General features: G+C 47.8%; 1 protein-coding gene across 1 annotated transcript; it reads right to left on the bottom strand.

Annotated features, from left to right (window-relative positions):
* Window positions 1-1087: 1087 nt before the first annotated feature.
* On the bottom strand, window positions 1088-14174 carry LOC132580127 (torsin-1A-like). Its single transcript, XM_060250781.1, has 5 exons — window positions 13926-14174; window positions 10450-10715; window positions 8868-9043; window positions 8518-8645; window positions 1088-3300 (listed from the first exon to the last, which is right to left on the bottom strand). Exons 1-5 carry the CDS (start codon window positions 14137-14139, stop codon window positions 3056-3058), a joined length of 1029 nt encoding a protein of 342 aa, XP_060106764.1. The 5' UTR covers window positions 14140-14174; the 3' UTR covers window positions 1088-3055.
* Between the last annotated feature and the right edge of the window lie 2232 nt (window positions 14175-16406).

Below are 16406 nucleotides of genomic sequence, written 5' to 3' on the forward strand. Positions count from 1 at the left end.
TACACATTTTAAATCTACAAACGTGTGTGGTTTAAGCAAAAGGGTTTTTGCAGAATGTCACTCTTACAAGCAGCTATGTTAGGATGAGGGAGCAGAAGTGAAGGAGGAGCCCTGAAGAGTCTGTCCTTGCAACTTAAAGATGCAGGAGTCTTAACAATTTTGCTAGATCCTCTACTTCTCCTTAACTCTTAGGAAATCAGTTACTCAATGGACAATTTCCCAATGCTGCTTTGGCAGTAACAGCTGCTGTGTTTGTAGAGAGCTGTTTCACCTCGAAGCCTTGTGTCTAGTTGAAAGTGAAGTCCCACGGAACCAGCAAGACTTGGGTTTTCAAAATGAAGATACCCCACCTCAACAGGTAGCCTAAATCCTCTTTCCAGCTTGAGGTTAACCTGCACGAAAAATGGAAGCACAAGAAGCACGTGCCTGTTTGGCCAACAGAAATTTATCTGGAGACTTACAAAGCACCACGAGTAGCAAACAAAACCTGGCGCCAAGATGGTTTTGCATGACTAGAGATGCAATCTGCGAAGAGGGTGCCTTTAATCCCTTCTTCTCATATTGATATGATTGGGTCTGAAGGGTTTCTGCCCTTGAAACTGCCCCCCGTGCTTGATTGGAAGCCCAGTGGGGGTGGGCCTAGGTTAGCTCCATGTCACCGGATCTTGGAAGCTACACGAGGTCAGTCCTGCTTAGCTGCTTGAAGGAAGTCCAGGATTGTGATTTGATGGCACTTTTGACCACCAGAAGGAAAGGGTGTTTCCCTACCACAGCTGTTAAAGAGGGACATGGTTTCAATAAGGGAAATGTTGCAGTCCTATTTGCAGGATGACATTTCCCACTCCAAAGGAGGGCTCCCAGTGTCTGCCTTCTGAGCCTTCCCTCCGTGACCAATAATCTGAGCTCTGATCCCCAAACGTCACTCTTATGTGGCACCTGCCTTGGGCCCATCTGGAGTGGAGCCTTGATGTCAGTTGATGGGCCTTTCCCCATCTTTGCCGGCACCAGTCACTGCACAGAGTGATGGCAAGACGCAGGCTCAGCAGAACCGGTTACTGAAGGGATTAACAGAGACCGACACACAAGCTGCTGTCGCCTGCAGCAAGCTCACTGTTTTGCCTTTTTTATTTCGCTGAATGCACCCCATGTTTCCTCCCACAAAGCCACTTGGCAGCTCACAACATTCAATAAGATTTTTAAAAATCATACACAATTTACAGTTTTGCAACATACAACCAAGATTACTGCCTAGGAAATTAGTAATTCTCTCCCAACCCAGTGCCCATCTGAATTGCCTTGCACCTAATCTTAAAAAACCCACACCCAGTGAGGAGAAAGGTCTGCTGGTCTCCTCCAAGTGGCCCTCAGTATGGGGGCTATTCCGGAGAAAGCCCAAGACCAGCCTGGAGCTGTTCTGGGGACCTGCATGAGGGGAGGGGACATTCAGCAGAAGCTGCCAGGCAGACACGCAAACCCACCCTTAGGGCAGCCTAAACAACAGGCTTAGGAAAGCAGAAAAAGGTTAACTTGGAAACAAGCTCATCCAGAGAGCTTTCTGGAAGACAAAAAAAAGTGGTGGTTGATTTGTTATACCACGTAGTGCCTCCAGCAAAGCAACTCCGGAAACACTTTCCCTCTGACTTTCTTTAACCGTCACCTCCCTGGGCAGGGCTGGGGTTAGAAGGACCTGGAGATCTCCGGCTGTTACAACTGATCTATCGAAATCCATTTCCCTGGAGAAAATGGCTGCTTCAGAAGGTGGACTCTATGGCATGATACCCTGCCGTGGCCCATCCCCTCCCCAGCCTCCTTCCAGGTACATTCCAACCCACAGCTGGCAACCCTAGGCAAGGCCCATATGCCATGCAGCCTTATGGAAAAATCCCACACAGGTCTGGTGCCTAGGGCAGCCCCCAACCACACCCCCAACAAGACTGTTGGCACCAACTGGAAAAGTGCTAATCCTCCCCGAATTGCTCCAAGTCCTCTTAAAAGGCATCCGGCTCCCCCAACCCCTGCCCCTATTTCTCTCGACCAGGGAACACAAGACAGACATAAATCAGGCCCAGCGCCTGCCAGCTCAGACCGCCACAGGAGAGAAGGCCACAGCTTCCTTAACCCCCTTTGATCCATTACAGAGGAAAGTTCTTCACAATCTGTGCTTGAAATGCTAGTGGAATATAATCGAGTTTGGCTTCATCATTAAAATCCTCAAGCCGGAGTCTGTGATTTTAAGTGGGGTTTTTTAAGTATTCTAACTCCAGGAATTTGATCTGGTGAGAAGTCCCGACCCGTCTCCCACAGGGCCACTGTGCACTGCAAAGGATTCTGGGAGAGTCATCCCAGTTCAGATGAGGATCCTGGCTAGGTCTCCCTCCAAGGGATGTATTCTAGAAAGCATCCAAGAGTTTCGTAGGGCTGTACACTGGAGACAGGGGATCAGGTTGCCAGCAGTGGGCATGCTACATGTTAGTGGAACACGGAACACCCCTTCCCTTCTGCTAGCAAGGGGCTCTTGAAACATGCTCTGATCAAACCCAAAGGGACTCCCGAGCATTCTGTTTGAAATCTACTACTCCATTACTGCAGAGAGTTACTATGTTCAAATATTGGCTCAAAGCACCCAAGAGTCTGGTTTCATATAAAAACACCCCATGGGTCAAAGAAGCTGGAGAACATCCCTTCATTTCTTGAGAAGGAGGACATCGTTCTTGCTTTAAGCCACCAGTCTGAAATGCCTCGGCTTCCTTATCAGCTGGATGCCGAAACATCAACGAGGCACAGTTCTAGCGGGCCGGTGACTGCTCTAATAAAACAGTCCAAACGGCTTCACAGTATGCAGGCACTGTTAAGACAATGCCTCAGGAATGGGTGGAGTGTTCTTAACTTGAGGCCACAAGTCTGAGGTTATTTTGGAATCAAGGTCTTGCTCTTTCTCCCCCTCCTTACAAGAAGAAGAAATATTATTGTCTGTTTATGTTATTTTAAACCATTTTTAACGGGGGGGGGGGGATCCTTCAAATTCTGCGATTCATTGTCTTCATCGAGGATGAGATCACAAGTAGAAATCCAACTTTGTGTACACAGTTTTGCATCCTTTATCGGAATAAATCCTCTCCTCCTTCGGGAAGTAGGTCATCTCATCCGCTACCTGGGTCACAATTTCCTCATCCACTTCGTAGCCCCGGGACTCGAGTTCGACCCTAACGCACATTTTCACGTGCTTGTACTCCAGGGGGAGGAAGGGGACGAAGTAGTCAATGAGGTTTCTGTCGATCAGACTGCTGTGCCAAAAGCCACCTGTAGGAAAAGGGAAGAGTCAGAAGGAGGAAAGATGTTCTTGGTGAGACCCCCCGGGTTTTGAGAAAGCAGCTGCCTGAGCAACAGAAAGCCATGAAACGGCGGCTATTTTAAAATAGTCACGCCCCACCTTTCACCTTGGCTCAAGGTGGCTTGCAAGGAACGATTAAAACATTTGATTAAAACCAAGTAAGTAAAACTCCAAATAGCCTCCCCTCAAAGATGCCAGCTGCACACGGTCCCTCAAAGGCACCAGCAAGCAAATAAGGCTGGTCATGCCTCCTTAAGATAGTTGTAGAGGGTGGCCATGTTGGTCTGGAGTCAGAGTTGCCAAGTCCAATTCAAGAAATATCTGGGGACATTGGTGGGGGGGAGGGAAGTGGAGCCAGGAACAAGGTTGTGACAAGCATAAATGAACTCCAAAGGGAGTTCTGGCCATCACATTTCAAGGGACTGCATACCTTTTAAATGCCTTCCCTCCATTGGAAATAATGGATAGGGCGATCTTCTTTGGGGGCTCATAGAATTGGACCCCCTGGTCCAATCTTTTTGAAACTTGGACAGTATTTTGGGGAAAGGCACCAAATGCTATGCTGAAAATTTGGTGTCTCTAACTAAAAAAAACAGCCCCCCCTCCAAGCCGCAGATCAATTTTCCATTATATCCTATAATGGTCTCCATAAGGAATAATGGACTGCCCAGCAGACATTTCCCTCCCTGCTTTCTGATGACTCTGAAATGGGGGGAGGCCTTCAAAACCGAGGGATTCCCTGCCTCCACCTGGGGATTAGGCAACCAAAAAGAGAATCACATGGAACTGGAGGGCAAGCGCAGGCTCCGTGTACCATTGACTCCTGTAGCAGAGTTAACCCTTGACAAACCAATTCAAAAAATGTGAAAATATGTCCAAAAATATTTATTAATTAATTCAGATGGTGAACATCAACCCCAAGGGGATAGAAAATTTCTCCAAGATCAAAAATTAGTTTCCACAAGGGAATGAAGCTGACAGGCAAAACCGGTCTACTTTCCCGTTTCGCTGTATTTTATTTATTTATTTATGTATTTATTTATTTATTTATTTATTTATTTATTTCGATTTATATCCTGCCCTACCCCACCGAAGCAGGCTCAGCTCTATCTAAGCTTTATGTAAGCCTTTGCTTATTCCTGTAACAAGATACAAAAAAAGAATATATAATATTTACAAACCATAAACAAATACGTACAATTTACAAAACAACTTCCACTCTCAAAGATCATAACATTCTAACATTTCCAAGAAACAGTTTCTAAATGCCTTTCCAAACCGCCCTTGCTAAATGGGAACCCACAGGGGTGCTTCATTCATTACAAAAAACCCTAAAAGCTATACATCCTGAAAAACCCACACATTGACTTTATATCCATACTTTGCAGCAAAAACAATTTTTTCACAAAAAGCATGACAAATCGCAATTGTTGTTGTGTCCCAAAGGTTCTCACGTTTTTAAATAATGAATCCACTGCAGCTCTTTCTGTAGCAACAATTTACCTACATCCATCGGTTGATCCCCATTTGCAGGTATTTTTTCCAAAACAAAAAACCTTAAGGAATCTAGAGCATGTCCAAATTTGGAAAAATGGTCAAAAAGAGGATGCTGCTGAATTCAAAATTTTATTTTATTTATTTATTTATTTTTGCTGATTTCTAGTCTGCGCTTTCCCAGGTCGGGCTCAGGATGGATTACAACATAATAAATAATTAAAATCACATCATAAAACAATTAAACTTAAACAGTTAAGCCATTAAAATAAATTAAAATAAGGCTCAGTGTACAAATATGTACATCCTTCACAGATTGAACACAGGACGCGGTCAGTGCAGGGAGGCCGATTAGCTGGTGTGAGGGCGTCTGCCTGCCTGCCTGCCTCAGCCAAAAGCCTGGCGGAACAGCTCCATTTTACAGGCCCTCCGGAATAGCAGTGAATCCGGCAGGGCCTGCATCTCCTTGGGGAGCTGATTCCACCAGGTTGGGGCCAGGGCCAAAAAGACCCCGGCCCTGGTCGAGGCAAGCCGGACGTCCTTCAAATCTAGTTGAAGGCCTCCTGAAGACAGTTAACAAGGTGGCTGCAAGTTTTATGTTAACTGGTTTTAATCAGTGGATCCACTCAAGGGAGAAGACATAGCTTAGTCCACGCTTTGCATGCAGAAAGTCCCAGGGGAGGGTTGAGCAGTATGGAATCCAGAACCTGTGCTGGCTGGAACGATACATGTCTTGGCCAGCTCAGCAGTTACCTGGAAACCTGACAGTAAGCCCATGTGGAAGCCTTGCTGTCTCTCAGGCTGTTAAGGTTCCACTGAACCACACAGCCAACCAGTGCTCAGAAGGCAGAAGCAGAGATCCCCACACCCAAGCCGCTGGGTAGAATTCAGTTAAGACCTCCTGCAGGGGCCCTGCCTTGTATCCCCCCCTTCCCCCCTAGTTCTAGAGGCAAGGCAAGCAGGCACTGGAGACACGGCCATTTCAGCAGGGGTACCCGTGCCTCTGGAACCAGCAGCTGTCATGTTTTGATCCCTCTCTCGTCCCCAGGGCTCAGTGCAGCGGACTCCATTTTTACCCTTCTCCATTTTATCCTCACAAACAACCTGGGATTTGTTAGCAGAGTGGTGATTTGAATCTGGGTCTCCACAGTCCAGCATTCAAATGGGGGCACCTGGCTGGGTCTAACAACAGATGCCTTTGGGCATCAAGTACAACTTTGCTTTGCTCAAAACACGTTGGATTTTTTTCTCTCTCCTCTTGTCTATCCCTTTGTTTTTTCTGTTGCTTTAATTGCATGGGGTTGGGGGGATATTTCACTTTGTTGGGTCACACTGCTTTACGCAGGCTTTCTGGAGATCATTTAAAGCAGGGGTCCCCCGCATTTTTGAGCCTATGGGCACCTTTGGAATTTGGATACAGGGGGGTGGGCACAACCACAAAATGGATATTACAGGAGGCACCACATTTTAAGAAGAATACAGACAAGCTGGAACAGGTCCAGAGGAGGGCGACAAAGATGGTGAGGGGTCTGGAGACCGAGTCCTATGAGGAAAGGTTGAAGGAGCTGGGGATGTTTAACCTGGAGAGGAGGCAGCTGAGAGGTGATAGGATCACCATCTTCAAGTACTTGAAGGGCTGTCCTAGAGAGGATGGTGTGGAATTGTTTTCTGTGGCCCCGGAAGGTAGGACCAGAACCAATGGGTTGAAATTAAATCAAAAGAGTTTCCGGCTCAACATTAGGAAGAACTTCCTGACCGTTAGAGCGCTTCCTCAGTGGAACAGGCTTCCTTGGGAGGTGGTGGGCTCTCCTTCCTTGGAGGTTTTTAAACAGAGGCTAGATGGCCATCTGACAGCAATGAAGATGCTGTGAATTTAGGGAGAGGCGTTTGTGAGTTTCCGGCATTGTGCAGGGGGTTGGACTAGATGACCCCAGAGGTCCCTTCCAACTCTACGATTCTATGAGGCGGAGCCAACCACAAAATGGCCACTGGAGCCACACACAGAGGCAGCCCAAGTGCAGGGATTAAAAGTAGTGATTTTAAACAACCCCCTGGGAAAGAGCAGCATGAGAGAGAATAAAACCCAACACTGTTTGGGCAGCTACCACCAAAACAATATTATATTAGTCAGCACAGTCAATCCTATCTACGGGGGCCAATAAGAACATATGAAGCTGCCTTATACTGAATCAGACCCTCGGTCCATCAAAGTCAGTATTGTCTTCTCAGACTGGCAGCGGCTCTCCAGGGTCTCAAGCTGAGGTTTTTCACACCTATTTGCCTGGACCCTTTTTTGGAGATGCCAGGGATTGAACCTGGGACCTTCTGCTTACCAAGCAGATGCTCTACCACTGAGCCACCATCCGTCCCCAAAAGAAGGCCTGCTGGGCAAGACCTGGCCTCACCCATTTGCTAAAGATGCTCGGGGGGCAGCAGGAAAGGTGCCCATGGTCACCAGTGTCAATCCCTGATTTAAAGGCTTCTTTTACAGCACTATCGGTTGCATTGTACTGTGGCTCCTTTTATGGATGGTTTAACCATTTTTAATGAAGCCTCAAGGATGAGTAGAACCTGAACACGGGTCCTGGTCCCACACTCTGCAACCACTGCAAGGCAGGGGCTCTCAAGCTGCATTGGTTCATTGGCAATATTAGAAACCATCTCAGCAGCTTGCGTGAAATACATTAAATGTAGATAAATGGGAATTCTGCCTGAATGTACTTTCCCTATATCTCTATAACGAAGAGAGCTAGAGACTTGCTGCTTCTTTTTGGGGGGACACATTTGTTGTATTTGTGTGTGTGTGCGCGCGCACACATGCACCTGGAAGTCACATAGACTTCTGGGGACTGACCCCTACTGGGGGCCTGGAGGATATTCAGGGAGGTGGCTGAAAAAAGGCTGCCCCTGCCTCCCATCTCTGGTATTCCAAGGAGGTCTCCCATCCAAGTACTTGCCAGAGTCAACCCTGCTTAGTTTCTGAGATCAGCCTTGCCTGGGCTATCCAGGTCAGGGAGAGACTTGCTTCTTTTTTGAATGAAAGCTGAAAACAGGAATGAAGAAGAAGAAGATACTGGATTTATATCCCACCCTGTAATCTGAATCTCAGAGCAGTCACAATCTCCTTTACTTCCCCCCATCCCCCGCACACACAACAGACACCTTGTGAGGTAGGTAAGGCTGAGAGAGCTTTTTACAGCAGCTGCCCTTTCAAGGACAACCTCTGCCAGAGCTATGGCTGACCCAAGGCCATTCCAGCAGCTGCAAGTGGAGGAGCGGGGAATCAGACCCAGTTCTCCCAGATAAGAGTCTGCACACTTAACCACCACACCAAACTGGCTCTCTGGGAGGATGCAGGGGAGAGATCCCTGCAGGACTTCTGATCGCAGGCAAGTGACAATTTCCCAGTATCCAGACTAGTGAGACGGGAGAACAAAGAAATCAAGATTTTTATTCAGAGAGAGAGAGCGACTAAGAAATCAAGGATGCAATCATGTACAGACTTGCTTGGCAGCAAATTTCACTGAGTTCCATGGACTGCCTTTCAAAAAAGCACACATGAACCGTTACTTTCTGGACTTACTCACATTCACTAAAACACCAATCTCACTGAGCTCAATGACCCTTGCTGTCAAGTAAGCATGGACCAGGACTGCATCCTTGCTATCATGATTGAAGCTGGCGTAACTTACTGTTTTTGTTATTGAAAACAGACACAGACACCGAAGACTCCAGGTCTCGCAGTCCTAGGTCCTCCCGTCTCTTTCCACTCCTCCAAAAGTCCAGCGCCACTTCTGTTATTTTTTCAGCCCCAGCATTGCTGGAAACAGAACAATAGTTAACAAGTCTTTCTTTTTTACAAGAACGTCATGACTGGAGTCCTACAAGAGCTCACCACAAAGCTCATTGAAGTGCCAAGCATTTAGTGACCCTAGGCTCAGAGGCTCAATGCTGACTGGCTGGACTCTGAGATACTGTAAGTCTCCAGGCCTCCTCAGGTTTTATGCTACCACCCAAGCATGGAAATACTTTCCCAGCTAACCTGAGGAAGATGAAGATGGCTTTCCGATAAGACACGCCATCCAGCTGCTCGTAATAGTCCAGGAAAGGTTTGATGGAGTCAATGAGTCCGGCGTGCATTTTATCCATCTCATCGAAGATGAAGATTGACCTCGCACAGGCGCTCACGTTGCCCCTAACCCACATTTGCAACTGGTCCTAAAGGGCAGACATTCCATCCGTCAAGATCCACGACGTGCAAAGGCATAATTAAATGGTATCAAAAATAACAAAAAGCATACAATGCAAAAAGACCAGGCAGGGCAGATAACTATTATCTATCACCCCAAGAGCTCTCTGAAAGAGCAGAGCCTTAACTTGCTGACTATATATCATGCTTGAGAGCACGAGGCATGTGTCCTTAGGGAAAGTGTTTACGTGAACAGAACAGCAGCCACACTGGGCCAGACTAACAAGCCCCCGAAAGGCCCAAAAGCAGGCCATGAAAATGTTCAGAACAGTCACTCATGAAAGGTTAGTACAGCTACTATGAGGGAGGTACACATAATGTCAGGTTCATGGGGGGAAAGGTTCCTGCAGGATCTAGGGTCAAGAGAGTCTTATTTTATGGGTGCAAGTACACTGGAACTTTGCAATCAAATTCAAAACAGTCAGTTTGTTTTCTGTGGTTACATACTCAAGAAATGAAAGGTTTGCTCATATAAGGTACTGCTGGAAGTCAGTTTCAGGAAGTAAAACTGTATCAGTTAAGGAAGCATATCAAGTCTTTTCGCAGTGATAGAGACCTTCCTGCCACAGGAGCTCTGGTGATTTAATGGCCCGTGTTAGAAATCAGCGCTGTAAAAGCAAAGCTTAGAAGTCACAAATTGACACAAACTTCAGGAGATGCAAGGCTCTCTGATGTTGCTTTCTGCATTTTTTAAGACGACACCATGTTTTTCATCCTCTCTGCTAACTATGGATACTAAGAATTCATGTGTTTGTTTTTTTACAACGCAGTCCAATTTTTCTAATGTTATCAAGAACCTGTAGACTTCAGTACTCTGGTTTAGGAGGTACAAATGGTTAAAGGTGTTCTGCTATAAACTAATACCTAATGCAGCCACACTTAGAACGTAATCTGCTATCATTTCTCATCATGCAAGTAATGTGAACTCCTTAAGGCATGTTTTTTATCATCATTTAACCCGTTCCAGGCTGTCAAGGAACCTCTTCACATCTGCAACTCTCAAGACATTCTGCTGTTAACCTAAAAGTCATCACTGTTCAACAAAGAAACTTCAAAGGCAAAACTCCAATAGGAAATTTGCTCAATTTGAAATATATCAAGAGCAGGTAATTGTATTTGTCTAAATTTGGATGAAGGCTCTCTCCAAGAACAGGTGTGCAATTAGCATTGTTTTCATAGTTTTCTCATCAAACCCTGGCTGAACAAAGCCAGCCAAAAGAGACTTCTGTGTATGCAGCTGGTGATCCTTTCACTGAGTCAGACACTCAGCTTGTGAGGAAAACGAGAGTTCCCTCAAAAGCACTTTGAAAATAAATAATAAAACAGTTCATATCTTCCAACTGCCCCCGTCAATGTTTTGGTGATGTGCCATTACCTTGTACTGGGTGAGGTTTTGCCGGTGAGGAAAATGCAAAGTGGAGACGAAGTGATGGACATATCTGCTGTTGAGGCCTCCTTCGTAGATGCTCTCTGCAATGATTTTGCTAACAAAATTCTTCCCTGTGCCCGTCCAACCGTGCAAGGAGAGGGTCAGCGGCTTCTTCGGATTTGTGTTGTTTAGAAAGCCAGTGACAGCTTTCACCACCACCTTTTTCACCAGATGCTGTCCAAAGAGCTTCTTGTCCAACTCCTGCTCAAGCACTAGGAAGCAAGAACAGCAGCAGGACTCAGAACTGCTCCCACATAAATGCCTTTATGTTTTCAGCCTGCCATTTCTAGAGGGCTCCGGGCATATATCAAACCGTAGGTATAAAGTCATTACTTGAAACGGGAATCCATTGGGAGATCAGCCCTCAAGACTACACGGGGCACAGCTCAGAGCCTTTGGTTGCAAGCCTAGAAGTAGTTTCATAGTCTCTTTGTAATTCCTTCTCAGATGTTAGTATTGCTTCCCTTACCTGAAATGTCAGCTTCTACAGTTGTTGGAGGCAGATAATAAACCCAATACAAGCCCATCCATTTCTAGGGGAATGATCCCACCAAGACCTTCCTGTCTAACCACAAACATCTCTCCACATACCTCTAGCTCAGCGTAGACAAAACTTCATCAAACTTGGACCAGGAGACCCTGCTTCAGACCACAGCCAACCATGAAACCTGCTGGGTGACTCTGGGGCAGACACTCCCTGTCATCCTACCTTGCGTCAGAGGATTTTGCTGAAGATCAAAGGGCAGGGAGGGATGGCCCCCGATGTGGTGCTCATGGACACCACCACAGTGCTGCCAACATCTTTTCAAGTGACTTTGGAAAGCGGGTAGGCCTTCTACTCAGCAGGGATTCTGACTGACCACTAGTGATCTGAGTGGCTGTGCAGATTTTTAAAAATGTTGCCTTAGTGGCAGCAGCCCCCACAGCGCAAGCATCTTCACTGTGTGACTGTGGCAGCCATTTTGTAGTATTGCTCACCACACCATGTCAGAACTCCACAGGTGCCCACTGGCTTAAGACAGTTGGAAATCCTTGCTCTAAATGAACCCCTCCCTTCCCCTACATTTATCACCCCACAACTGCCAGCACCCCAAATCCAAAACTTGTTCTTTTCTCCTAAATGTGAGCTAGAATCAGACAATCATCAATGTACCTAAAAGTTAGTTCCCCACATTGCATCACCCTGCAGCATGAGTCAAGCCTAAAATGCAGCTAGCAAATCCACAGGGCTTGTAAACATGAAGACTAATTGTCAATGGCTGGGTCAGAAGGGACTCTGCCCTAGTGTTGTCCCCTCTGGTTTTCTCCCTTGTAAGCAAAATAGCTGCCACCCACTCCTATCGAAGAAATTAAAACACTGTTCTTGGAAATATAATTGTAGTTATAATCAATGCAAAGTAGTTCAGCCCACTGTGACAATTACCTCTACAAGAGGCAAGGGTGAGAGAGCCTCCAACCAAAGCATTCCACAAAACATGCCACCTTCCACTGTGGCATATGCCTGACACAGAACACATTTCTTTCACTGCCGAACATCTCACAATACTCCTGCCATGCATCCTTAAGGGAATAAAAGCCATCTACTTTCCAGGAAGGCATCACCATTGCTAATGTGAAAGTAACCAGTCACCCTTTACTGGACACTCAGAGAAATCTCACACAAGCTTTTATTTTGCAAGAGTCCTTCCTTTGGGTCCTTGTCTCCTCCACACACACAGAGTCACTCCAACAGCCTTTCTCCTTAACCAGAATCCTTTGCCTGACATCAGAAGCTCAGTTAATAGGTTACAATCTCTGCACACTGTACACCAGACTTTTGTTTCTAAAAGTGCTGAGTAATTCTCAAGTTACATTCAGGGCCTAACAGCCAAAGTGTGAAAAAACACCATTTTTATTCAGGTACCAGCCCCTGATTTTGTGAATACAGATTGGCTGTTTCTTGTAAAGAGATGGAAGCATGTACACGCACCCCACCCAATGTACACACATTCACTGTCATGAGGAAACAGAGCCACCCCACCACGTTCCCTCCTGCCACCCCTTCCACCTTATGCACACCAACTGTGTTGCTTACAGGTACGGTTGCCAGCTTCTGCTTGGGAAACACCTGGGCCAGTCCTGCACGAGACCTTTAATCAGGGTGGAATTCTAGCAGGAGCTCCTTTGCATATTAGGCCACACAACCCTGATGTAGCCAATCCTCCAAGAGCTTACAAAAAAGAGCCATGTAAGCTCTTGGAGGATTTGCTACATCAGGGGGTGTGGCCTAATATGCAAAGGAGCTCCTGCTAGAATTCCACACCTGCCTTTAATCTGAAGAGCCCCCACCCCCACCCCCGTGGCGCAGAGTGTTAAAGCTGCCGTACTGCAGTCCTAAGCTCTGCTCACAGTCTGAGTTCGATCCCTGGTGGAAGCTGAGTTTTCAGATAGCCGGCTTGAGGTTGACTCAGTCTTCCATCCTTCCAAGGTCAGTAAAATGAGTCCCCAGCTTGGTGGGGGGAAAGTGCAGATGACTGGGGAAGGCCATGGCAAACATATGAACATATGAAGCTGCCTTATACTGAATCAGACCTTTGGTCCATCAAGTCAGTATTGTCTTCTCAGACTGGCAGCGGCTCTCCAGAGTCTCAAGCTGAGGTTTTTCACACCTATTTGCCTGGACCCTTTTGGGGAGATGCCAGGGATTGAACCTGGGACCTTCTGCTTCCCAAGCAGATGCTCTACCACTGAGCCACCGTCCCTCCCCTTAGACATATGAACATATGAAGCTGCCTTATACTGAATCAGACCTTTGGTCCATCAAGTCAGTATTGTCTTCTCAGACTGGCAGCGGCTCTCCAGGGTCTCAAGCTGAGGTTTTTCACACCTATTTGCCTGGACCCTTTTTGGGAGATGCCAGGGACTGAACCTGGGACCTTCTGCTTCCCAAGCAGATGCTCTACCACTGAGCCACCGTCCCTCCCCTCGTAAAAAAACCCACCCTGTAAAAAGTCTGCTGCGAAAACATCGTGAAAGCACCGTCCCCCCAGAGTCAGAAACAACTGGTGCTTGCACAAGGGACCTTTCCTTTCCTTTCATCCTCTATGAGTTTATGATCCCAACGTAGAAAATCAGTTTGGGGACAGGGCTGAACCAGGATTAAATGACTAGTGTGGAACTGGCCTTGGAGTTTTGGGGGTGGGGTAGAGCCCGTGGAAGGGGGCTTCTATGACCCCTGAGAGGCGATTCTCTCCATCATCCGTTGCAATCGCAAGAGATCTCCAACCACCGCCCGGGAGCTGGGCAGCCCCTACTGACAAGCGCTTTCCCTGACGTCACAGCATCTCTCCTCACTGACCAATAGCGCACGGCTCTGACGTCACCGCATCCGTACCTCTGGCCCCTCCCACCCGCCCCCCAGCGCCCCTCTCGCCTCGCCTCACCTGCCCCCGCCCGCGCCCCCGGCCTCTGCAGGCAGCACTCGGTGAAGTAGCAGTAGAGCCGCGGGTAGGAGATGAAGCCGGTGAGGGCCGAGGCCGCGGCGCCAGCCAGGGCCAGGCCCAAGCTGATGGGCTCCACCGCCTGCGCCGCCGGGCCCAGCTGGCCAAGCACGAGCAGCAGACCCCAGACGGGCGCTCGCCTCCGCAGCACTTGCATCGCCGCCGCCGGCCGCGCTCCCCTTCTTCCTCCCTCCGCTTACCTCAGGGGCTGCGCTTCCGCTTCCTGACGGCCACTTCCGGCGCCGCGGTCGCCATCTTGCTGCCGGCCAGGAGGGGGCTGGCGGGAAGCGGAGCGGGATTGGCTCGCTCGGGGGCGTCACGCGGCTGCCTGGGGCCCGCCCCTCTTTCTCCTGCGGGTTCTGTCGCGGCGTCTGCGCAGTTGAACTCGAGGGAGGCTGCGATAGTGGCCAAGTCCAGTTCAAGAAACATCTGGAGACTTTGGGGGTGGAGCCAGGAGCAAGATTGTGACAAGCATCAGTGAACTCTAAAAGGAGTTCTGGCCATCATATTTAGAGGGGCTGCACACCTTTTAAATGCCTTCCCTCCGCTGGAAATAATGAAGGATGGGGGCACCTTCTTTGGGGGCTCATAGAATTGGACCCCCAGGTCCAAATCTTTTTGAAACTTGGAAGGTGTCTTGAGAAGAGGCACTGGATGCTATGCTGAACATTTTGGTGCCTCTAACAAAGAACAGCCCCTCCCCCAAGCCCCAGTTACACATGGATCAATTCTTGATTATATCCTGTGGGAATTGGGCTCCATAGGGAATAATGGAATGCCGGGCAGACATCTCCCTCCCCCATTACTGCAACGCACTTTGCTTGTGCTACCTTTGAAGGGTGTTCAGAAGCGCAGAACACTGTGGCTAGACTGCTAGCCGGGGCTATTGGGATTATATTGCCCCAAGACCACAGCAATTAACACCGGCCACTCTTCCACTCCCAAGCCCAATTCAAAGTGTTGGTTTAGTTTATTTCCTCTGCTATTGTTAAGTCAAGAAAGTGTGGTGCTGATAACAAGAGTGGCCGAGAGAACTGAGAGGCTGTTCATTCAGTTTTCAGCACAGGCTCACTAGGGCTGCAGTCACACAAGCAGTTTGCGCCGATATCGTCATGGTGCCTTTGCGGATGTAAAGGACACAAGTCAGACAACAACATCTGCCTCCCACGCCCCAGTTGTCACCTGGGTCCGGCCCATCCTGGAAGCAGAATTTGCCGACACCAAGGAAAGTCCAGTATTAACGTTTGCCAGTGCTTCCACACTAGTGGAAGCCAACTTATGTCAGTACTTTTTCCAATGTCTGAACCCCTCTGTTACTAACAGGTGCTGGATGGGAAGTGTGAACGGTCACTTCTGTCTCTCTTGTGGGTTTTTTCACCTGGTATGAATGTGCGCATGTGCACGTGTGGCCATTTCCCCATCACACACCTCCAAGCGGACACCATGCTCTGTGGTTGAGGCATTAGTAAAGGTGGCTATTTCAGAGTGGGACTGATGCGTGGAGAAGCTGCTGTAGGGTGTGCTATTTGGTCACTGCTGTCAAGCATGCATATTTCTGAGTGCCATTGTAGTTCCTCAGACAAAGAACAGGACACCAATCTCTCCTGCCCCCCCCCTTTACAACCTAAGGGCAATAATAAATCCATCTGGCTCAAGGATGTTTAGGTTAACTTAGCTGGTAACAGTGTGATACGCCTCTCCCCCAGATTCACACAGACAGTCTTATCTACTTGCAGAGAAAGTGTGAGAAAGGGAGATGTTTCTATTACTTGCATTCCTTAACATTAAAAAGTACGTAGTAGTAACCTTTGAACTCGTGACCCAAATTGCATCTGTATGTTATCCTTTGACGCTATCCTATAAAGTAACTATGTGAGTCTGTACATGTCATTACTTCCAAGGATTTTGTCCTCGATAAAACTATGCAGTTTCTACGATAAAGCAACTTTTGATTTAATAACAAAAGACTTGATTATTGAGAAATATCGATGCTTGACAACTGCTTCCCATGACTATTTAAACTGCCACAAATACAGGCACGGCTGGGTCATGCCAAACCTCCAGTGTGACCACAGCCTAGCTTTCCTTAGGCAGGCCACTCTCTCAGCTTCAGACCCCCCTCTGCTATGTGAGGGTAATAATCTGGGACTGCTTTGCAGGGCCATTGTAAGGATTGCAATTATGCTTGTGAAGACCTTTAAAGAGCAGAAGTGCTACACAACAGGGGTGTCCAGTGTGGTGCCTGTGAGGACAATAGCACCAGCTGGCCTTTCCTAGCACCCAATCAAGTGTTTTTAGAAAGTGGGAGGAACCAGATGGGGGCTTTTGCCCAGCAATGATTCTGATTGGCTGCTGGAGATCCGATCAGCTTTGCAGATGTTTAAAAATGTGATGTGGTGGCAGCTGCTGCCAAAATGAACAAGG

The sequence above is a fragment of the Heteronotia binoei genome, chromosome 12 (assembly GCF_032191835.1).
Source record: "Heteronotia binoei isolate CCM8104 ecotype False Entrance Well chromosome 12, APGP_CSIRO_Hbin_v1, whole genome shotgun sequence".
In the NCBI taxonomy this organism is placed as follows: domain Eukaryota; kingdom Metazoa; phylum Chordata; class Lepidosauria; order Squamata; family Gekkonidae; genus Heteronotia; species Heteronotia binoei.